Genomic DNA, 22,418 nt, shown 5'->3' on the forward strand with positions numbered 1-22,418 from the left:
TCCATTACCTCCTTCCCCTCCCCGCAGCACCTGTATATATGTGTATATGTTTGTACGGATTTATTACTCTATTTGTCCATATTTATTCTATTTTCTTTTGTTAATATGTTTTGTTGTCCGTCTCCCCCTTCTAGACAGTGAGCCCGCTGTTGGGTAGGGACCGTCTTTAGATGTTGCCAACTTGGACTTCCCAAGCGCTTAGTCCAGTGCTCTGCACACAGTAAGCGCTCAATAAATACGATTGAATGAATATGTATATATGTTTGTACGTATTTATTACCGTATTTTATCTGTCCGTATTTATTCTATTTATTTTATTTTGTTAATACGTTTTTTGTTGTCCATCTCCGCCTTCCAGACTGTGAGCCCGCTGTTGGGTAGGGACCGTCTCTAGGTGTTGCCAACTTGGACTTCCCAAGCGCTTAGTACAGTGCTCTGCACACAGTAAGCGCTCAATAAATACAATTGAATGAATATGTATATATGTTTGTACGTATTTATTACTGTATTTTATCTGTCCGTATTTATTCTATTTATTTTGTTAATATGTTTTGTTTTGTCATCTGTCTCCCCCTTCCAGACTGTGAGCCCGCTGTTGGGTAGGGACCGTCTCCAGATGTTGCCAACTGGGACTTCCCAAGCGCTTAGTACAGTGCCCTGCACACAGTAAGCGCTCAATAAATACGATTGAATGAATATGTATATATGTTTGTACGTATTTATTACTGTATTTTATCTGTCCGTATTTATTCTATTTATTTTGTTAATATGTTTTGTTTTGTCATCTGTCTCCCCCTTCCAGACTGTGAGCCCGCTGTTGGGTAGGGACCGTCTCTAGATGTTGCCAACTGGGATCTTCCCAAGCGCTTAGTACAGTGCCCTGCACACAGTAAGCGCTCAATAAATACGATTGAATGAATATGTATATATGTTTGTACGTATTTATTACTGTATTTTATCTATTTATTCTATTTATTTTATTTTGTTAATATGTTTTGTTTTGTTGTCCATCTCCCCCTTCCAGACTGTGAGCCCGCTGTTGGGTAGGGACCATCTGTAGATGTTGCCAACTTGGACTTCCCAAGCGCTTAGTACAGTGCCCTGCACACAGTAAGCGCTCAATAAATACGATTGAATGAATGAGTGAATATGTATATATGTTTGTACGTATTTATTACTGTATTTTATCTGTCCATATTCTATTTTATTTTGTTAATGTGTTTTGTTTTGTTGTCCGTCTCCCCCTTCTATCAATCAATCAATCGTATTTATTGAGCGCTTACTGTGTGCAGAGCACTGGACTAAGCGCTTGGGAAGTCCTAGTCGGCAACATCTAGAGACGGTCCCTACCCAACAGTGGGCTCACGGTCTAAAAGGGGGACTGTGAGCCCGCTGTTGGGTAGGGACCGTCTCTAGGTGTTGCCGACTAGGACTTCCCAAGCGCTTAGCCCAGTGCTCTGCACACAGTAAGCGCTCAATATGATTGAATGAATCCCTTTCCCCTCAGCCGCTTCCATTTCCCTTAGAGTCCGGCTCACCGGAGGGATTTTCCCGCTGCAGAGCCCAGCTTTGCCTAGGCCTGCCTGGGCGGGAAGCCGGAAACAACCCAACTCTTCCCAGATCCCCAACACTCCCTCCCTCCCTCCCCACTCTGTACCTCACCTCCTCAGGCGACCCCCGCCCTCCCTCCCTGCCCTCCCTCTTAATAATAATAATAATAACGATAGCATTTATTAAGCACTTATTGCGTGCAAAGCACCATTCTAAGCGCTGGGCGGGTTACAAGGTGATCAGGTTGTCCCACGGAGGGGCTCCCAGTCTTCATCCCCATTTGACAGATGAGGGAACTGAGGCCCAGAGAAGTGAAGTGACTTGCCCCAAGTCACACAGCTGGCAACTGGCCCTCTTCTCCCCCGGCTCCTCGTTTCCCCGTCTGGGGCTGGAAACCCCCCGGGCCAACAACGATAAACGCACCAGAGACCCCCACGCTGCCGAAGCACGCAACCATATCTGCCTTTTTACGGCCCACAGGAGGAGGAGCGGTGACGGGGACCCCCTTCTCGGCCGGGGCCCAGGCCCTCCTTGGCCACCCACGCTAAATGGGTAAAGCCAAAAGCTGAGGGAGAGGACATTTCAAGAGCATGGGCTCTGGAGTCGGAGGCCGTGGGTTCGAATCTGCCCTGTGGCCTTGGGCCAGTCACTTAACTTCTCTGAGCCTCAGTTACCTCATCTGGAAAATGGGGGTGGTGACTGTGAGCCCCCCTGTGCAGGACAACCTGATCACCTTGTATCCCCCAGGCGCTTAGAACATTGCTTTGCACATAGTAAGCGCTTAACAAATGCCATTATTATTATTTCATTATTATAAATTCATTATAAATTATAATGAATTATAAATTCATTGTAAATTATAAATTCAATTATTATAAATATAATTTATTATTATTCCCTCCCTTCCTCTCCCCCTCGCCCCCCTCTCCATCCCCCCATCTTACCTCCTTCCCTTCCCCACAGCACCTGTATATATGTATATATGTTTGTACTCTATGTATATATGTTTATTACCCTATTTTATTTGTACATATCTATTCTATTTTATTTTGTTAGTATGTGTGGTTTTGTTCTGTCTCCCCCTTTTAGACTGTGAGCCCACTGTTGGGTAGGGACTGTCTCTATATGTTGCCAACTTGGGCTTCCCAAGCGCTTAGTACAGTGCTCTGCACATAGTAAGCGCTCAATAAATACGATTGATGATGATGATGATGATTTCACTTTGGGAAGGACGGGAGACCGGGGAGCCGGGAGGTGGGTCAGCTTGGCCCGTAAGCGAGAGAAGGGGACGAGCCGAGGGACTCCGTGCCATAAATCCGCCACCACCTTTAATGCAACTTTTTAATTGAGGCTGTATATACAATTCAAGCTATTAAAATTTGTACAGTATTTACAAATTAAATAATCCGAAACTGTCCCTAAACTCTGTAATGCACAACCGAGGGAGGGGAAGGGGAGTAAGGAGGAGGTGGGGGGGGCCGACCCCCAGCCCTGCAACTGCATAACTGCCGCTCACCTGGAAAAACCAACTGTGCGGTTCCTTCTGCCCGGGGGCGGGCGGTCAGTAAGGTAGTGGCGTGGGGGCCGAAAGCAAACCCTTCTTTTTGTCAGAGTCACCGGCAAAATCACCCCGTCCTCCAAAATCGAGACAAGGAACGTCGGAGGGGACCGAGAAGCGGCGGCCCTGTGGGGTCCGGGGGCCTCGGCCGCTTCCGCGAGCCGCGTCCGCACACGCGGCTTCCGGACCCGGGGGCCGGGGCGGGTCCTAGGGTGACCCCGGGGGGCCAACGGGGGGGTCCCCCCTCGCTCGCCGGCCCAGGCACTCGTTTCCCTGAGATGCGTGTGCTCACCTGTGAGACCCGGGCGGGCCGGGCCGCCCCGGGGCCCCGTGTCCTCCGCCCTTCCCTAGGCCGCGGCGGGCGCGTGGACGCCCGGGAGGGCGACTCCGGCCTCCCGGGAGGCGGCCACGGGGAGCACTGAGGGAGCGAGCGGGCTGCCGTGGGGGCGGGAGGTAGAGGGGGCTCCCGTTCCCGCCCAGAGCCGGGGGCGGAGGGAGACGGCCCCCCGGCCGGGGCTGGGCACGGTCAGTGGGGGACGGGAGACCCCAGCTTCTGCAGCCGACGGCGGCGGAGCTCCTCCGCGTCCGGCTCTCCGTCTTCCGCCGCCTCCTCCGCGCCCGGCTCCGCACCCGACGCTACGGCGGCGGTCCAGAGGTCAGAGGTGAGGTGGGCCCCCCCCCTCCCCAACCTCCCGCCCTCCACCCGCGGGGGACGCGGCTCACCGGGGTGCGGGGCCGGCGGCGCCGGCTCGGACGGCGGGGGCGAGGGGGCGGAGGACGGGGTGGCCGCCTCGGAGCTGGGCCCGCTGGAGGAGGTGGAGGCGACGGTGGCTTCCGTGGGGCTGGGCGGTGCCGGGGGCCGCGGGGGGCTACGGGAGGGAGGGACGAGGCCACCGAGGTTGCCGGCGGCCCCGGCCTCCCTCCCCGGGCCCCTCCCGGCCTCGCGGCGCGGCGGGGGGCTCACCCGAGGGAGGCGAGCACCGTGAGGTACTGGTTGATCTGCAGCATGGCGGCGTCCAGCAAGGTGTGGATGTTGCGCAGGCTCTGCAGCCGGGCCTCCAGGTGCTGGCGTTCGTGGCCCTCCAGGGCCCGCAGCTCCTCGGCCGTCAGCCCCGCGAAGCCCGCAGGGGGCACGGGCATCGGGGGGAACCCTGAGGCGGGGGGCGGCAGCCCGTGGGGACCCGAGCCCCCCCACCGAAGCCCCCCGAGCCCGCCGCCTCCCCCCCCGGGCCGCACTTACCGAAGGGCGGGGGCAGCGGGACGCTCAGCCAGGGCGGCGGGAAGGGGAAGCCGGGCGCGGGGGGCTGCTCGGGGCCGGCGGGGCCCCCGGCTCGGGGCGCGCTGGCTGCGGAGGGAGGGCGGGCACGCGCCGTCACCACGGGGAACCCCGGGCCCCCCAAGTCCCCCCTGGCGCCGGTCGGCGGCCCGGGCCCCCCCGACACCCCCCCGGGGTCTGGCTCACCCGTGGCGGAGGGGCTGGCGGCGGCGGCGGCGTTGCTGGGGGGCGGCACCGGGGGGAAGGGGCCCATGGGAGGCCACAGCGGGAACATGCCCGGAGGGAAGGGAGGCAGGAGGCCTTGGGGGACTGCAGAGACAGGGAAGAGGACAGGACTCTGAGGGCAAGAACGGACCCACCACCCCCCCTCAGCCCTGGCCTCAGCTAAATAATAATAACGATGGTATTTGTTAAGCGCTTACTATGTGCCAAGCACTGTTCTAAGCGCTGGGGAGGTTACAAGGTGATCAGGTTGTCCCACGGGGGGGCTCACAGTCTTCATCCCCACTTGACAGATGAGGGAACTGAGGCCCAGAGAAGTGACGGGCCCAAAGTCACCCAGCTGACAGTTGGCGGAGCCGGGATTTGAACCCCTGGCCTCTGACTCCAAAGCCCGGGCTCTTGCCACTGAGCCACGCTGCTTCTCTATGGCATTTACTAAGCGCTTCCTATGTGCCAAGCACTGTTCTGAGCACTGGGGAGGTTACAAGGTGATCAGGCTATCTCACGGGGGGGGGGCTCACAGTCTTCATCCCCATTTGACAGATGAGGGAACTGGGGCCCAGAGAAGTGAAGTGACGGGCCCCAAGTCACCCAGCTGACAAGTGGCGGAGCCGGGATTTGAACCCCTGACCTCTGACTCCAAAGCCTGGGCTCTTTCCACTGAGCCATGCTGCTTCTCTATGGCATTTACTAAGCGCTTCCTATGTGCCAAGCACTGTTCTAAGCGCTGGGGAGGTTACAAGGTGATCAGGCTGTCCCGCAGCGGGGGGGGGCTCACAGTCTTCATCCCCATTTGACAGATGAGGTCACTGAGGCTCAGAGAAATGAAGTGACTTGTCCAAAGTCACACAGCTGACAAATGGCGGAGCTGGGATTTGACCCCATGACCTCTGACTCCAAAGCCCGGGCTCTTCCCACTGAGCCACGCTGCTTCTCTATGGCATTTACTAAGCGCTTCCTACGTGCCAAGCCCTGTTCTAAGCGCTGGGGAGGTTACAAGGTGATCAGGCTGTCCCACGGGGGGGCTCACAGTCTTCATCCCCATTTGACAGATGAGGTCACTGAGGCTCAGAGAAGTGAAGTGACTTGTCCAAAGTCACACAGCTGACAAATGGCGGAGCTGGGATTAGAACCCCTGACCTCCGACTCCAGAGCCCGGGCTCTTCCCACTGAGCCACGCTGCTTCTCTATGGCATTTACTAAGCGCTTCCTATGTGCCAAGCCCTGTTCTAAGCGCTGGGGAGGTTACAAGGTGATCAGGCTGTCCCGCAGCGGGGGGGGGGGGCTCACAGTCTTCATCCCCATTTGACAGATGAGGGAACTGAGGCCCAGAGAAGTGCCCCAAGTCACCCAGCTGACAAGTGGCGGAGCCGGGATTTGAACCCCTGACCTCTGACTCCAGAGCCCGGGCTCTTCCCACTGAGCCACGCTGCTTCTCTATGGCATTTACTAAGCGCTTCCTATGTGCCAAGCCCTGTTCTAAGCGCTGGGGAGTTTACAAGGTGATCAGGCTGTCCCACGGGGAGGGCTCACAGTCTTCATCCCCATTTTACAGATGAGGTCACTGAGGCCCAGAGAAGTGAAGTGACGGGCCCCAAGTCACCCAGCTGACAAGTGGCAGAGCCGGGATTAGAACCCCTGACCTCCGACTCCAGAGCCCGGGCTCTTCCCACTGAGCCACGCTGCTTCTCTATGGCATTTACTAAGTGCTTCCTATGTGCCAAGCCCTGTTCTAAGCGCTGGGGAGGTTACAAGGTGATCAGGCTGTCCCACAGGGGGGCTCACAGTCTTCATCCCCATTTGACAGATGAGGGAACTGAGGCCCAGAGAAGTGAAGTGACGGGCCCCAAGTCACCCAGCTGACAAGTGGCGGAGCCGGGATTAGAACCCCTGACCTCTGACTCCAGAGCCCGGGCTCTTCCCACTGAGCCACGCTGCTTCTCTATGGCATTTACTAAGCGCTTCCTATGTGCCAAGCCCTGTTCTAAGCGCTGGGGAGGTTACAAGGTGATCAGGCTGTCCCGCAGCGGGGGGGGGCTCACAGTCTTCATCCCCATTTGACAGATGAGGTCACTGAGGCTCAGAGAAATGAAGTGACTTGTCCAAAGTCACACAGCTGACAAATGGCGGAGCTGGGATTTGACCCCATGACCTCTGACTCCAAAGCCCGGGCTCTTCCCACTGAGCCACACTGCTTCTCTATGGCATTTACTAAGCGCTTCCTACGTGCCAAGCCCTGTTCTAAGCGCTGGGGAGGTTACAAGGTGATCAGGCTGTCCCGCAGCGGGGGGGTGCTCACAGTCTTCATCCCCATTTGACAGATGAGGTCACTGAGGCCCAGTGAAGTGACGGGCCCAAAGTCACCCAGCTGACAAGTGGCGGAGCTGGGATTTGAACCCCTGACCTCCGACTCCAGAGCCCGGGCTCTTCCCACTGAGCCACGCTGCTTCTCTATGGCATTTACTAAGCGCTTCCTATGTGCCAAGCCCTGTTCTAAGCGCTGGGGAGGTTACAAGGTGATCAGGCTGTCCCACAGGGGGGCTCACAGTCTTCATCCCCATTTGACAGATGAGGGAACTGAGGCCCAGAGAAGTGCCCCAAGTCACCCAGCTGACAAGTGGCGGAGCCGGGATTAGAACCCCTGACCTCCGACTCCAGAGCCCGGGCTCTTTCCACTGAGCCCCCCTGCTTCTCGTAAGCAGCTAAAGCCCCCCAACTCCGAGGCCTGAGCCGATCCCCCGCCCCGTCCCTCCCCAGCCGGGGGCTTACAGTTGGGGGGCTGCGGCAGCAGCGGGGGCTGCGGGGGAGCCTGGGGCCCCGGCTCCGGGGGCTCGGGGGGCGGCTGCGACGGGGCTGGGAGCGATGCCCGCAGGACGTCCATGCGGCATGTGGGGCACGTCTGCTGGCGCTGGAACCAGGAGCGCAGGCAGCTGCGGGCACGGAGGGCATCGCCGGTGGGAAGGCTGAGCGGCTCCGGCCGGGCGGGCGGGCGGGCGGGGGGCCCCCTCCTCCCTCCCCGCGCCCCAACCTGGTGTGGAAGATGTGATTGCAGGGCAGCCGCTTGGCTCCGGACACCATCTCCTCCCGGCAGATGATACACACGTTGTCCGTGGCCTGGAGCTCCTCCGCGGTGGCATCCGGGTACCTGGGGCGGGGGCCACGACACGGGGGTCGGGGGGCGCCCGGAGGGGACGGGGAGGGGGGCCGCCGGGAGGCGGGAGGGCACTCACAGGGTGTTCATGTTGCGGATGGCCCGGCGGGACATGACGGCGTCCGTGACCGCTTTCTTGAACTGCCTGGAACGAGAGGTGGGGGGGCCGTGGAGGGCTTTGGGGGGGCTCGGAGGGGCGGTGGGGGCGCGGGGGGACGGGACCGGGAGCTCACCTCATGGCCAGGTACATGGGCCGGATGGCAAACAGGGGGAACGTGTGCACCTTGATCATGATGGTCATGAAGGCCATGTACAGCAGGACCTTGATGAAGCCTGCGGGGAGGAGGAAGGGAAGGGAGGTGGGGGCGGCCGGAGAGTCGGGGGAGGCCGGCGGCGGGGAGAGGAGGGGGCCGGGGGGGGGGTCCCCCCACCTGTGAAGAGCTCCGTGTACAGCATGTACACGGCCTTGTTGTCCCACGGGTTCTCGCTCTGGAGGTCGACGGAGTGCAGCACGTACTTGATGAAGACGGTGAGGACCATGGTCATCAGGATGGCGTACTGGGGGACGGGGGAGGAAGGGGTCAATCAATCAATCAATCGTATTTATTGAGCGCTTACTGTGTGCAGAGCACTGGACTAAGCGCTTGGGAAGTACAAGTTCCGCCGCCCGGGAGGCCGGGGGTCCTCACCTCGAAGCCGAAGACGAGCTGCACGGAGGCCCCGCGGGTCAGGATGCTGTGGTACGCGTGACTGACGAACAGGAAGTCCAGCCCCGCCAGCAGGACCATGAGAGCTGCGCGAGAGGTGCATCCTGTACCTCCTGTCTCTCTCCACTTCAATCCATACCTCATGCTGCTGCCCGGATTATCTCTGTCCAGAAACGCTCTGGGCATATCACTCCCCTCCTCAAAAATCTCCAGTGGCTACCAATCAATCTGCACATCAGGCAGAAACTCCTCACCCTGGGCTTCAAGGCTGTCCATCCATCCATCCCCTCGCTCCCTCCTACCTCACCTCCCTTCTGTCCTTCTCCAGCCCAGCCCGCACCCTCCGCTCCTCTGCCGCTAATCTCCTCCCCGTACCTCATTCTCGCCCGTCCCACCATCGACCCCCGGCCCACGTCCTCCCCCGGGCCTGGAATGCCCCCAATCCCTCTGCCCATCCGCCAAGCTCGCTCTCTTCCTCCCTTCAAGGCCCTGCTGAGAGCTCACCTCCTCCGGGAGGCCTTCCCACACTCAGCCCCTTCCTTCCTCTCCCCCTCGTCCCCCTCTCCATCCCCCCCATCTTACCTCCTTCCCTTCCCCACAGCACCTGTATATATGTATATATGTTTGTACATATTTTTTTACTCTTTTATTTGTACATATCTATTCTATTTATTTTATTTTGTTAGCATGTTTGTTTTAGTTCTCTGTCTCCCCCTTTTAGACTGTGAGCCCACTGTTGGGTAGGGACTGTCTCTATATGTTGCCAATTTGTACTTCCCAAGCGCTTAGTACAGTGCTCTGCACATAGTAAGCGCTCAATAAATACGATTGATGATGATGAGGTGGGCGGACACCGGGGCGGGTCACGGCTGACACCCGGGGGGACGGCGAGGCCCCCGGGAGCAGCTGAGGGCGGACGGACGGTTGGGGTGCTCTCGAGTGGAACGGGGCGGCAGGAGGGAGGCAAATGAGCGTCTCGGATTATCTTTCCTGCCCAGCTGCGGACCCCCGGGGGAGACCCTCCCTCCGTCCCCGGCCCCACTCACAGAGTATGCGGCAGTGGAAGAGCCAGGAGATGTTGGGGCTACGCTCCATCTGCGGAGGACACGCGCAAACACCCGCCCGTCACACCCGGGCCTTCTCTCCCCGCCGGCCCGGCTCCTCCCTCCCGCCCCGGTCCCGCTCACAAAGTCCACCCGGTCCTCGGCCAGCCAGTGGAAGCACTTGAGGAAGAGGAGGAGGGTGAAGAGGGCGACGAAGCGGGGGCTGAAGTCGTCCCGGAAGACGGTGAAGGCCAGGCAGGTCTCGGTGACGGCGTACCAGGAGCGCTCCAGCAGGTGCTGCGGGGTCGGGAATCGGTCACCCCCGCCCGGCCGGACCCCCGGCCCCCCGGCCCCCCGCCCCGCCGCCTCACCTCCATCTCGGCGGCCCGCAGCTGCCCGAAGAACACCTTGCCCATCACCTTGCCCAGGAGGAAGACGAGGACGAAGGCCTGGATGTAGAGGACCTGAGGGGCGGCGGGGGGGATGGATGGGGGATGGACGCCGGCCGCAAGTTGCGGAGGGCGACGGCTCCCGCCCGCCCCGCCGCCCCGCCGCCCCGGGACTCACGGCCATGCTGGGGCTGGACTTGGTGAGGTACACCACGGTCGGGTAGAACTGGTGCTTGAGGTAATAGGCGTGGGCCACCACGGCCCCGGTCAGCGCCAGGCTGGCCGCCATCATCACCGCGGTGCGGAACATGGCCCCGGCCCGGAGACCTGGCGGGGAAGGAGGGAGGGAGGGAGGCCGCGGTTGGGGGCGGAGGCCGGTCCCGGCGGAAACGCAGCTGTGGCCCAGCGGGCACTGGACGGGAACGGCTCCCCGCGCGGATAATCACGATGACAATAACAACCGTGAGGCTCCTCAAGCGCTTCTTTGGCGCCCAGCGCTGTTCGTTCAATCGTATTTATTGAGCGCTTACTGTGTGCAGAGCACTGTACTAAGCACTTGGGAAGTCCAAGTTGGCAACATCTAGAGACGGTCCCTACCCAACAGCAGGCTCACAGTCTAGAAGGGGAGGACACACAACGAAACAAAACATATTAACAAAATAAAATAAATAGACTAGTAAATATGTAATATACGATTGAATGGATGAATGAATCCCACACCATTCATTCAATCGTATTTATTGAGCGCTTACTGTGTGCAGAGCACCGGACTAAGCACTTGGGAAGTCCAAGTTGGCAACATCTAGAGACGGTCCCTACCCAACAGTGGGCTCACAGTCTAGAAGGGGAGGACAGACAACACAACAAAACATATTAACAAAATAAAATGAATAGACTAGTAAATATGTAATATACGATTGAATGGATGAATGAATCCCACACTATTCATTCATTCAATCGTATTTATTGAGCGCTTACTGCGTGCAGAGCACCGGACTAAGCGCTTGGGAAAGTCCAAGTCGGCAACATCTTGAGGCGGTCCCTACCCAACAGCGGGCTCACAGTCTAGAAGGGGAGGACAGACAACAAAACATATTAACAAAATAAAATGAATAGAATAGTAAATGTGTAATATACAATTGAATGGATGAATGAATCCCACACTATTCATTCATTCAATCGTATTTATTGAGCGCTTACTGCGTGCACAGCACCGGACTAAGCGCTTGGGAAGTCCAAGCTGGCAATATCTAGAGATGGTCCCTACCCAACAGCGGGCTCACAGTCTAGAAGGGGAGGACAGACAACACAACAAAACATATTAACAAAATAAAATGAATAGACTAGTAAATATGTAATATACGATTGAATGGATGAATGAATCCCACACCATTCATTCAATCGTATTTATTGAGCGCTTACTGTGTGCAGAGCACTGTACTAAGCACTTGGGAAGTCCAAGTTGGCAACATCTAGAGATGGTCCCTACCCAACAGCAGGCTCACAGTCTAGAAGGGGAGGACACAGAACGAAACAAAACATATTAACAAAATAAAATAAATAGACTAGTAAATATGTAATATACGATTGAATGGATGAATGAATCCCACACTATTCATTCATTCAATCGTATTTACTGAGCGCTTACTGCGTGCAGAGCAGTGGACTAAGCGCTTGGGAAGTACAAGTTGGCAACATCGAGAGACGGTCCCTACCCAACAGCGGGCTCACAGTCTGAAAGGGGGAGACAGAGAACAAAACCAAACATACTAACAAAATAAAATGAATAGAATAGTAAATATGTAATATACGATTGAATGGATGAATGAATCCCACACTATTCATTCATTCAATCGTATTTATTGAGCGCTTACTGCGTGCACAGCACCGGACTAAGCGCTTGGGAAAGTCCAAGTCGGCAACATCTTGAGGCGGTCCCTACCCAACAGCGGGCTCCCAGTCTAGAAGGGGCAGACAGACAACAAAACATATTAACAAAATAAAATGAATAGAATAGTAAATGTGTAATATACGATTGAATGGATGAATGAATCCCACACTATTCATTCATTCAATCGTATTTATTGAGCGCTTACTGCGTGCACAGCACCGGACTAAGCGCTTGGGAAGTCCAAGCTGGCAATATCTAGAGATGGTCCCTACCCAACAGCGGGCTCACAGTCTAGAAGGGGAGGACAGACAACACAACAAAACATATTAACAAAATCATCATCATCATCATCATCAATTGTATTTATTGAGCGCTTACTATGTGCAGACAAATAAAATGAATAGACTAGTAAATATGTAATATACGATTGAATGGATGAATGAATCCCACACTATTCATTCATTCAATCGTATTTATTGAGCGCTTACTGCGTGCAGAGCACCGGACTAAGTGCTTGGGAAAGTCCAAGTCGGCAACATCTTGAGGCGGTCCCTACCCAACAGCGGGCTCACAGTCTAGAAGGGGAGGACAGACAACAAAACATATTAACAAAATAAAATGAATAGAATAGTAAATGTGTAATATCCGATTGAATGGATGAATGAATCCCACACTATTCATTCATTCAATCGTATTTATTGAGCGCTTACTGCGTGCACAGCACCGGACTAAGCGCTTGGGAAGTCCAAGCTGGCAATATCTAGAGATGGTCCCTACCCAACAGCGGGCTCACAGTCTAGAAGGGGAGGACAGACAACACAACAAAACATATTAACAAAATAAAATGAATAGAATGGTAAATATGTAATATACGATTGAATGAATGAATGAATCCTGCACTGTTCATTCATTCATTCAATCGTATTTATTGAGCGCTTACTGTGTGCAGAGCACCGGACTAAGCACTTGGGAAGTCCAAGTTGGCAACATCTAGAGATGGTCCCTACCCAACAGTGGGCTCACAGTCTAGAAGGGGAGGACAGACAACACAACAAAACATATTAACAAAATAAAATGAATAGAATAGTAAATATGTAATGTAAGATTGAATGGATGAATGAATCCCACACCATTCATTCAATCGTATTTATTGAGCGCTTACTGTGTGCAGAGCACCGGACTAAGCACTTGGGAAGTCCAAGTTGGCAACATCTAGAGGCAGTCCCTACCCAACAGTGGGCTCACAGTCGAGAAGGGGAGGACACACAACGAAACAAAACATATTAACAAAATAAAATAGAATAGTAAATATGTAATATACGATTGAATGAATGAATCCCGTACTGTTCACTCATTCATTCAATCGTACTTATTGAGCACTTACTGTGTGCAGAGCATTGGACTAAGAGATGGTCAGGTTGGGCACACTCCCCATCCCACCTGGGGCTCCCGCTCTTCATTCCCGTTTTACAGAGGAGGGAACTGAAGCCCAGAGAAGTGAAGTGACTTGGCCAAAGTCACCCAGCTGACAGCTGGTGGAGTGGGATTTGAACCCGTGACCGCTGGCTCCAAAGCCCGGGCCAAGGTCACACAGCAGACACGTGGCGGTTCTGTGACTAGAACCCAGCTCCTTCGGACTCCCAGGCCCAAGCTCTATGCTGCGCTGCTTCTCCACAGATAATAATGATGGCATTTATCAGGCGCTTACTATGTGCAAAGCACTGTTCTAAGCACTGGGGAGGATACAAGGCAATCAGGTTGGCCTACGGGGGGCTCACAGTCTTCATCTCCATTTTCCAGATGAGATCACTGAGGCCCAGAGAAGTGAAATGACTTGCCCAGTCACCCAGCTGACAATTGGCAGAGCCGGGATTTGAACCCGTGACCTCTGACTCCATCATCATCAATCAATCGTATTTATTGAGCGCTTACTGTGTGCAGAGCACTGTACTAAGCGCTTGGGAAGTACAAATTGGCAATATATAGAGACAGTCCCCTACCCAACAGTGGGCTCACAGTCTAAAAGACTCCAAATAGTAATAATAATAATGATGGTATTTGTTAAGCGCTTGCTATGTGCAAAGCACTGTTCTAAGCGCTGGGGAGGTTCCGAGGTAATCAGGTTGTCCCACGGGGGGCTCACAGTTTTAATCCCCATTTTACAGATGGGGGAACTGAGGCCCAGAGAAGTGAAGTGACTCGGCCAAAGTCACCCAGCTGACAGTTGGCGGAGTCAGGATTTGAACCCGTGACCGCTGACTCCAAAGCCCGGGCTCTTTCCACTGAGCCGCGCTGCTTCTCCGGACCCCCGTGTTGGGTTGCAGGGGCGGGGAAGAAGGGCGGGAGGGCTCAATGCCCCCGCAGCCCCCCACCCCGGCCTGAGAAACCGCCGTACTCAACCCCTCCAACGCGATGGGCGTCCGGGGACAAGCAGCGGGGCTCAGTGGAAAGAGTCCGGGCCTTGGGAGTTGGAGGTCGTGGGTTCTAATCCCGCCTCTGCCACTTGTCAGCAGTGTGACCTTGGGAAAGTCACTTCACTGGGCCTCAGTTACCCCATCTGGAAAATGGGGGTGAAGTCTGTGAGCCCCATGGGGGACAACCTGGTGACCTCGTATCTACCCCAGCGCTTGGCACGTAATAAGCGCTTAGTGGCTCAGTGGAAAGAGCCCAGGGCTCGGAAGTCGAAGGTCGTGGGTTCTAATCCTGCCCCTGCCACCTGTCAGCAGTGTGACCTTGGGAAAGTCACTTCGCTGGGCCTCAGTTACCCCATCTGGAAAATGGGGGTGAAGTCTGTGAGCCCCACGGGGGACAGCCTGGTGACCTCGTATCTACCCCAGCGTTTGGCACGTAGTAAGCGCTTAGTGGCTCAGTGGAAAGAGCCCGGGGCTCGGGAGTCGGAGGTTGTGGGTTCTAATTCCGCCTCTGCCACTTGTCAGCACTGTGACCTTGGGAAAGTCACTTCGCTGGGCCTCAGTTACCCCATCTGGAAAATGGGGATGAAGTCTGTGAGCCCCACGGGGGACAGCCTGGTGACCTCGTATCTACCCCAGCGCTTACAACGGCGCTTAGTGGCTCAGTGGAAAGAGCCCGGGGCTCGGGAGTCGGAGGTCGTGGGTTCTAATCCCGCCTCTGCCACCTGTCAGCAGTGTGACCTCGGGACAGTCACTTCGCTGGGCCTCAGTTACCCCATCTGGAAAATGGGGGTGAAGTCTGTGAGCCCCACGGGGGACAGACTGGTGACCTCGTATCTACCCCAGCGCTTACAACAGCGCTTGGCACACAGTAAGCGCTTAGTGGCTCAGTGGAAAGAGCCCGGGGCTTGGGAGTTGGAGGTCGTGGGTTCTAATCCCGCCTCTGCCACTGGTCAGCAGTGTGACCTTGGGAAAGTCACTTCATTGGCCTCAGTTACCCCATCTGGAAAATGGGGATGAAGTCTGTGAGCCCGACGGGGGACAACCTGGTGACCTCGTATCTACCCCAGCGCTTACAACAGTGCTTGGCACATAGTAATCAATCAGTCAATCGTATTTACTGAGCGCTTACTGTGTGCAGAGCACTGTACTAAGCGCTTGGGAAGTACAAGTTGGCAACATCTAGAGACGGTCCCTACCCAACACCGAGCTCACAGTCTAGAAGGGGGAGACAGACAACAAAGCAAAACAGATTAACAAAATAAAATGAATAGAATAGATATGTACAACAGTGCTTGGCACATAGTAAGCGCTTAGTGGCTCAGTGGAAAGAGCCCGGGCTTTGGGGTCAGAGGTCACAGGTTCAAATCCCGGCTCCGCCAATTGTCGGCTGGGTGACTTTCGGCAAGTCTCTTCTCTGGGCCTCAGTGACCTCATCTGGAAAATGGGGGTGAAGGCTGTGGGACAACCTGATCACCTTGTAACATCCCCAGCGCTTAGAACAGTGCTTTGCACATAGTAAGCGCTTAATAAATGCCATCATCATTATTATTATTTTGGGGGGGAGGGGGGCAGCCCCCGGGGTCGGTTGACACCGGAGCTGGAAAGAGGCCAAGGAGGAACCGCTGATGTGGCAAAGCTTTCCGGGGGAGGAGCCGGGGTTCCGGGGCCTGCCCCCAATGCCACCGGTGGGCATGAGGCCTCGTTCTTCCCCGTCCCGCCATCGACCCCTGGCCCACGTCCTCCCCTGGCCTGGAATGCCCCCTCTCCGCGCATCCGCCAAGCTCGCTCTCTTCCTCCCTTCAAGGCCCTACTGAGAGCTCACCTCCTCCAGGAGGCCTTCCCACCCTGAGCCCCTTCCTTCCTCTCCCCCTCGTCCCCCTCTCCATCCCCCCCCACCTTACTTCCTTCCCTTCCCCACAGCACCTGTATATATGGATATATGTCTGTACATATTTATTACTCTATTTTACTTGTACATATCTGTTCTATTTATTTTATTTTGTTAGTATGTTTGGTTTTGTTCTCTGTCTCCCCCTTCTAGATTGTTAGCCCACTGTTGGGTAGGGACTGTCTCTAGATGTTGCCAGCTTGTACTTCCCAAGCACCTAGTACAGTGCTCTGCACACAGTAAGCGCTCAATAAATACGATTGATTGATTGTTGGGTAGGGACTGTCTCTATACGTTGCCAGCTTGTACTTCCCAAGCGCTTAGTACAGTGCTCTGCACACAGTAAGCGCTCAATAAATACGATTGATTGATTGATTGTTGGGTCGGGACCGTCTCTATATGTTGCCAACTCGGACTTCCCAAGCGCTTAGTACAGTGCTCTGCACACAGTAAGCGCTCAATAAATACGATTGATTGATTGATTGAAGGGCGGCCTCTACCTCCCCTTCCCTTCCCCTCCTGGAAGGCAGCGGGCCGGCCCGGCCCCGTGTTTCTGGAAACCGACATTTCTGGCTTCTCCTGGCGGCGACGAGGAGGGGCCGGGCCGTCTCTATATGCTGCCGATTTGTATTTCCCAAGCACTTCTGTGCAGAGCACCGTACTAAGCGCTTAGTCCAGTGCTCTGCACACAGTAAGCGCTCAATAAATACGACTGAATAAATGAGGTGGCGTTAGAACCCAGGTCCTCTGACTCCCGGGCGTGGGCTCTATCCATTAGGCCACACTGCTTCATACAGCACCTTTTATATATATATATATATATATATATATATATATATATATGTATATATATACACACACACACCTGTATATATACATATACCTGTATATATGTTTGTACGTATTTATTACTCTATTTTACTTGTACATATCTATTCTATTTATTTTATTTTGTTAATATGCTTGGTTTTGTTCTCTGTCTCCCCCTTCTAGACTGTGAACCCACTGCTGGGTAGGGACCGTCTCTAGATGTTGCCAACTTGTACTTCCCAAGTGCTTAGTCCAGTGCTCTGCACACAGTAAGCGCTCAATAAATACGATTGATTGATTGATTGTAACCTTCTTGGGGGCAGGGAACGTATCTGTTAGATTGTTCCATTGCACTCTCCGCGGTGCTTAGTTCAGCGCTCCGCGCGTGGCAAGGGCTCAAAAAATACGATTGACTGCCTGACTGACTCTTAGGCAAGGATAATAACAAGGATTATGTTGCCAATTTGTACTTCCCAAGCGCTTAGTCCAGTGCTCTGCACACAGTAAGTGCTCAATAAATACAACTGAATGAATGAATGGATAATAATAATAATAATGATGGCATTTATTAAGCGCTTATTACGTGCAAAGCACTGTTCCAAGCGCTGGGGAGGATACAAGGTGATCAGGTTGTCCCACGGGGGGCTCACAGTCTTCATCCCCATTTGACAGATGAGGGAACTGAGGCCCAGAGAAGTGACTCGGCCGCCCCCCAGTATAGAGACGGGGTGGGGGGCAGGCCGGAACCCCAGTCTCTCCGCCCCGAGACGGCCGGGGAGGACGCCAGGGGAAGCGACGGAGAGGGCTCTCACCCACCCTATCAATCAATCAATCAATCAGTCGTATTTATTGAGCGCTTACTATGTGCAGAGCACTGTACTAAGCGCTTGGGAAGTACAAATTGGCATCACCCTACCCTTTCATTTGTTCAATCATACTGTACTTCCCAAGCGCTTAGTACGGTGCTCTGCACACAGTAAGCGCTCAATAAATACGACTGAATGACTGAATGACCCTCTCTCTACCCCTGAACCGCTTAGAACAGTGCCTGGCGCATACTAAGCGCTGAACGAACGCCATTAAAATAAAAATGCCATCAGGACGAGCCCACGGACCTGATGGGAAATCAGGCAGGGGAACAACAAATTTACCAATCAGAGAGACTCCGTCAGCACTTACAGTGCACAGTGCACTGTATTAAGCGCCTAGGGAAGTACAATACAACCATAAACCGTGACATTCCCCCGCCACAAGCGCCCAGTCAAATAAATAAATTCCAGATTTGGACGTACAACCCACGGCAAACACTTAATACATGGTTATTTACTATTCTATTTCTTTTATCTTGTTAATATGTTTTGTTTTGTTGTCCGTCTCCCCCTTCTAGACTGTGAGCCCGCTGTTGGGTAGGGACCGTCTCTAGATGTTGCCGACTTGGACTTCCCAAGCGCTTAGTCCAGTGCTCTGCACACAGTCAGCGCTCAATAAATACGACAATGAATGAATGGAGCGCTTCCTATGCGCACAGCACTGGACTAAGAGTTTGGGAAGGACAAATCGGCAACAAATTTGCCCATCTGCTCTAGATCCAGCGCTTAGAACGGTGCACATAGTAAGCGCTTTAATAAATGCCATCATCATCATCATTATTATTCTTATTATTTTGGCTTCCCCAACTGCATCTTGGTGTGTTCTCCCACCTCCCCCTTGGAGAAGCAGCGGGAAAGTGCCCGGGAGACCTGGATTCTAATCCCAGCCCCGCCTTCTTGGGCGGCCCGTTACACTTCTTCGTGCCTCAGTTCTCCTTATCTGCAAAATGGGGATGAAGGCTGTGGGACCACCTGATCACCCTGTAACCTCCCCAGCGCTTAGAACAGTGCTTTGCACATAGTAAGCGCTTAATAAATGCCATTATTATTATTATTATTTGGTGAGGGGGGGAGCAGACCCCGTGGCTGGCTAATACCTGAGCTGGAAAGAGGCCAAGGTGGAACAGCTGATGTGTTTGTAAGATGGGAACGAAACGCCCACCCCCCTCCCGTGAAGGGACCAGGGACCGTGATGGACGGGACCGTACCGTCTCTCCCCCGGCGCCTAGCAGAGTAAAGGCTTAACAAATCCAACCCCTACTTTTGTTCCTGACCCTTGCTGGGGTTCCGGAGCAATCAATCAATCAATCAATCAATCGTATTTATTGAGCGCTTACTGTGTGCACAGCACTGTACTAACCGCTTGGGAAGTACAAGCTGGCAACGTATAGAGACAGTCCCTGCCCAACAGCGGGCTCACAGTCTAGAAGGGGGAGACAGAGAACAAAACCAAACATACTAACAAAATAAAATAGAGCAGAAAATCAGCTTCCCTGAAAACAGCCCTCCTGCCTTCAATCCTTCCCTGCTCCCCCAGACTCTCTCCTCACCACCCCTAGACTCTCCCCTCACCCCCCCAGACCCTCCCCTCACCCCCCCAGACCCTTCCCTCACCCCCCCAGACCCTCCCCTCCCCCTCCCCACATTCTCCCCTCACCCCCAAACTCTTCCCTCATCCCCCAGACCCTCCCCACACCCTCCAACCCTCCCCTGATGATGATGGCATTTGTTAAGCGATTACTATGTGCAAAGCACTGTTCTAAGCGCTGGGGAGGATACAAGCTGATCCGGTTGTCCCATGTGGGGCTCACAGTCTTTAATCGGCTTCCAGGCTGTCTATCCATCCATCCCCTTGCCCCCTCCTCCCTCCCCTCCCTTCTCTTCTTCTCCAGCCCAGCCCGCACCCTCCTCTCCTCTGCCACCGCTCACCTCCTCACTGTACCTCATTCTCGCCCGTCCCGCCATCGACCCCCGGCCCACGTCACCCCCCGGGCCTGGAATGCCCCCAATCCCTCTGCCCATCCGCCAAGCTCGCTCTCTTCCTCCCTTGTGATGCCAATTTGTACTTCCCAAGCGCTTAGTACAGTGCTCTGCACATAGTAAGCGCTCAATAAATACGATTGATTGATTGATTGATTCAAGGCCCTACTGAGAGCTCACCTCCTCCAGGAGGCCTTCCCACACTCAGCCCCTTCCTTTCTCTCCCCCCCTGCATCCCCCCCATCTTGCCTCCTTCCCTTCCCCACAGCACCTGTCTATATGTGTATATGTTTATACGGATTTATTACTCTATTTTACTTGTACATATCTATTCTATTTATTTTATTTCGTTAGTATGTTTGGTTTTGTTCTCTGTCTCCCCCTTCTAGACTGTGAGCCCGCCGTTGGGTAGGGACCGTCTCTAGATGTTGCCGACTTGGACTTCCCAAGCGCTTAGCCCAGTGCTCTGCACACGGTACGTGCTCAATAAATACGACTGATCGATCCCCGTTTTCCAGATGAGGTCACTGCGGCTCAGAGAAGCGAAGCGACTCGCCCAAAGTCACCCAGCTGACAGCTGGCGGGGCCGGCATTTGGCCCCCTGACCTCGGACTCCAAAGCCCGGGCTCTCTCCACTGAGACCCACTGAGTGGGGGAGCAGGGAAAGTGGGTCCGGGGGAGCAGGGAAAGTGGGTCCGGGGGAGGGGGGGGGGGGGTGGAGGCACAAAATCAGCTTCCCTGAAAACCGCCCTCCTTCCTTCATTCAGAGAAGCAGCGTAGCTCAGTGGAAAGAGCCCGGGCTTGGGAGTCAGAGGTCATGGGTTCGAATCCCGGCTCCGCCACTTGTCAGCCGTGTGACCTTGGGCAAGTCACTTCACTTCTCTGGGCCTCAGTTCCCTCATCTGTAAAATGGGGATGAAGACTGTGAGCCCCCCGTGGGACAACCTGATCACCTCGTATCCCCCCCACCAGCGCTTAGAACAGTGCATTGCACATAGTAAGCGCTTAACAAATACCACCATTATTATTATTATTCATTCCTCCCCTGCTCCCCCACACTCTCTCCTCCCCACCCCTAGGCCCTCCCCTCACGCCCCCAAGACTCTTCCCTCCCCTCACACACCCGACTCTCTTCCCCTCCCCTCTCCAGACTTTTCCCTCCCCCATAAGCTCACCCCCCCCAGACTCTTCCGTCCCCCTCCCCAGCCCCTCCCCTCACCGTCCAGATTCTTCCCTCAACCGCCCAGCCCCTCCCCCCCAAACTTCCCCCCCCCAGCCCCTTCCCTCCCCTCCCCAGCCCCTCCCCTCACCCCCCAGACCCTTCCCTCCCTCCCCCTGACCAGACCCTCCCCTCACCCCACTTTTCCTCCCCCCAAACTCTCCCCTCCCCCCCCCACTTTTCCTCACCCCCCCACACTCTCCTCTCCCCTCCCCTGCTCCCCCAGACTCTTCCCTCCCCCTCCCCAGCCCCTTCCCTCCCTCCCTCCCCCTGACCAGACTCTCTCCCCCCCCCCCCGCCCCAGGCCCTCTCCTCCCCTCGCCCTCCCCCTCCCCTCCCCCCAGATTCTCACCTCCCCCCAACCCTCCCCTCCCATCTAAACTCTCCCCTCCCCCCAGACTCTCCCCCCTAATCAATCAATCGTATTTATTGAGCGCTTTTGGAGAGCACTGTACTAAGCGCTTGGGAAGTCCAAGTTGACACCATCTAGAGCCGGTCCCTACCCGACAGGGGGCTCACAGCCTAAACAACAGTCACCCCCTAAACTCTCCCCCCGCCCCCCCCCAGACCGTCCTGTCACACTCCCCCGGACCCCCCCCCCCGGGCCCCCAGCACCATTTCCCAGAATCCTCTGCCGGGTCCGTCGCCCCCGTGACCCCTGACCCCCCGCCCCCCGGCCCGGGGCCGTCACTCACCCGGAGCCCCCGGCTCGACTCGACTCGGCTCGGCTCGGCGACTCCCAGCGGCCCACACCGGAACTGCCACCCGCAGACACCTCACTTCCGCCGCCGCCACCACGGGGTGGGGTGTGTGGGGGGGTCCGGACCGTACCAATAGCACGGCGCGCGCCCCCCGCGCCCTTTGACCCGCCCCGCCGCCCCCCGCCCCCCTTCCGGGCCCCGGCACGGACGGGATCCTAACGGGGCGGGTCAAAGGGCGACCCCCTACGGGGTCAAAGGGCGACCGCACACGTTTCCGTCCCCCCCCGCGTCCCCGCCGGAGATGGTAGCGCCCGCGCGGACCGAACCAAGCGGAGAAGCGGCGGGTCTTCGGGGGGGGGGGGGTCAGGGACAGTGGTACAGCCCGCCGCCCCGACCACTCGGGGAAGGGGGGGATGACGAAAGAAAGGGGCTTTAAACACCAACCGAACTTGGATGCATGGAGAGTAAGGGGACAACTGAAAAATGGCGTGGGAGAAATACCGTTGTAGATCACGTTGGTGTCTTTGGGAGATGACGGACTGCCGCGTTTCAGGCTACACGGGTCCCACTCCCCCCCCACCCCGCAACGGGAGTTTGGTGGAGTGAGGTGGGTCCCCGTGGCCGCCGGGGATTGGTCGGGGCAGAGGAACGCGGACCAATCATAAAATTTGATCCGGCTGCCTAATGGGGGCATGGGGGAAGACCCCCCCGCGGACCAATCAAAACGCTCGATCCGGCCGCCCAATGGG

General features: G+C 55.6%; 1 protein-coding gene across 1 annotated transcript; it reads right to left on the minus strand.

The window, feature by feature from the left end:
* Nucleotides 1–2,860: 2,860 nt before the first annotated feature.
* Nucleotides 2,861–21,742, minus strand: SYVN1 (synoviolin 1). Its single transcript, XM_038764859.1, has 15 exons — nucleotides 21,664–21,742; nucleotides 10,076–10,224; nucleotides 9,880–9,972; nucleotides 9,653–9,805; nucleotides 9,512–9,560; nucleotides 8,448–8,551; nucleotides 8,190–8,316; nucleotides 7,992–8,091; nucleotides 7,838–7,903; nucleotides 7,636–7,752; nucleotides 7,377–7,537; nucleotides 4,350–4,694; nucleotides 4,074–4,260; nucleotides 3,833–3,978; nucleotides 2,861–3,745 (listed from the first exon to the last, which is right to left on the minus strand). The coding sequence occupies exons 2-15, from the start codon at nucleotides 10,205–10,207 to the stop codon at nucleotides 3,636–3,638; spliced, it is 1,890 nt and encodes a 629-aa protein (XP_038620787.1). The 5' UTR covers nucleotides 10,208–10,224; nucleotides 21,664–21,742; the 3' UTR covers nucleotides 2,861–3,635.
* Nucleotides 21,743–22,418: the final 676 nt, after the last annotated feature.

The sequence above is a fragment of the Tachyglossus aculeatus genome, chromosome 22 (assembly GCF_015852505.1).
Source record: "Tachyglossus aculeatus isolate mTacAcu1 chromosome 22, mTacAcu1.pri, whole genome shotgun sequence".
Classification (NCBI taxonomy): Eukaryota; Metazoa; Chordata; class Mammalia; order Monotremata; family Tachyglossidae; genus Tachyglossus; species Tachyglossus aculeatus.

Excerpts from the sequence above, each read along its gene's own strand:
- SYVN1 (XM_038764859.1), bottom strand. The coding sequence starts at position 10,207 with ATGTTCCGCACCGCGGTGATGATGGCGGCCAGCCTGGCGCTGACCGGG. Across the intron at positions 9,561-9,652 it reads CCGAGGACCGGGTGGACTTT|ATGGAGCGTAGCCCCAACAT; the intron begins GTGAGCGGGACC and ends TGTCCTCCGCAG. Across the intron at positions 4,695-7,376 it reads GCTGCCGCAGCCCCCCAACT|TCCCCCAAGGCCTCCTGCCT; the intron begins GTAAGCCCCCGG and ends CTGTCTCTGCAG.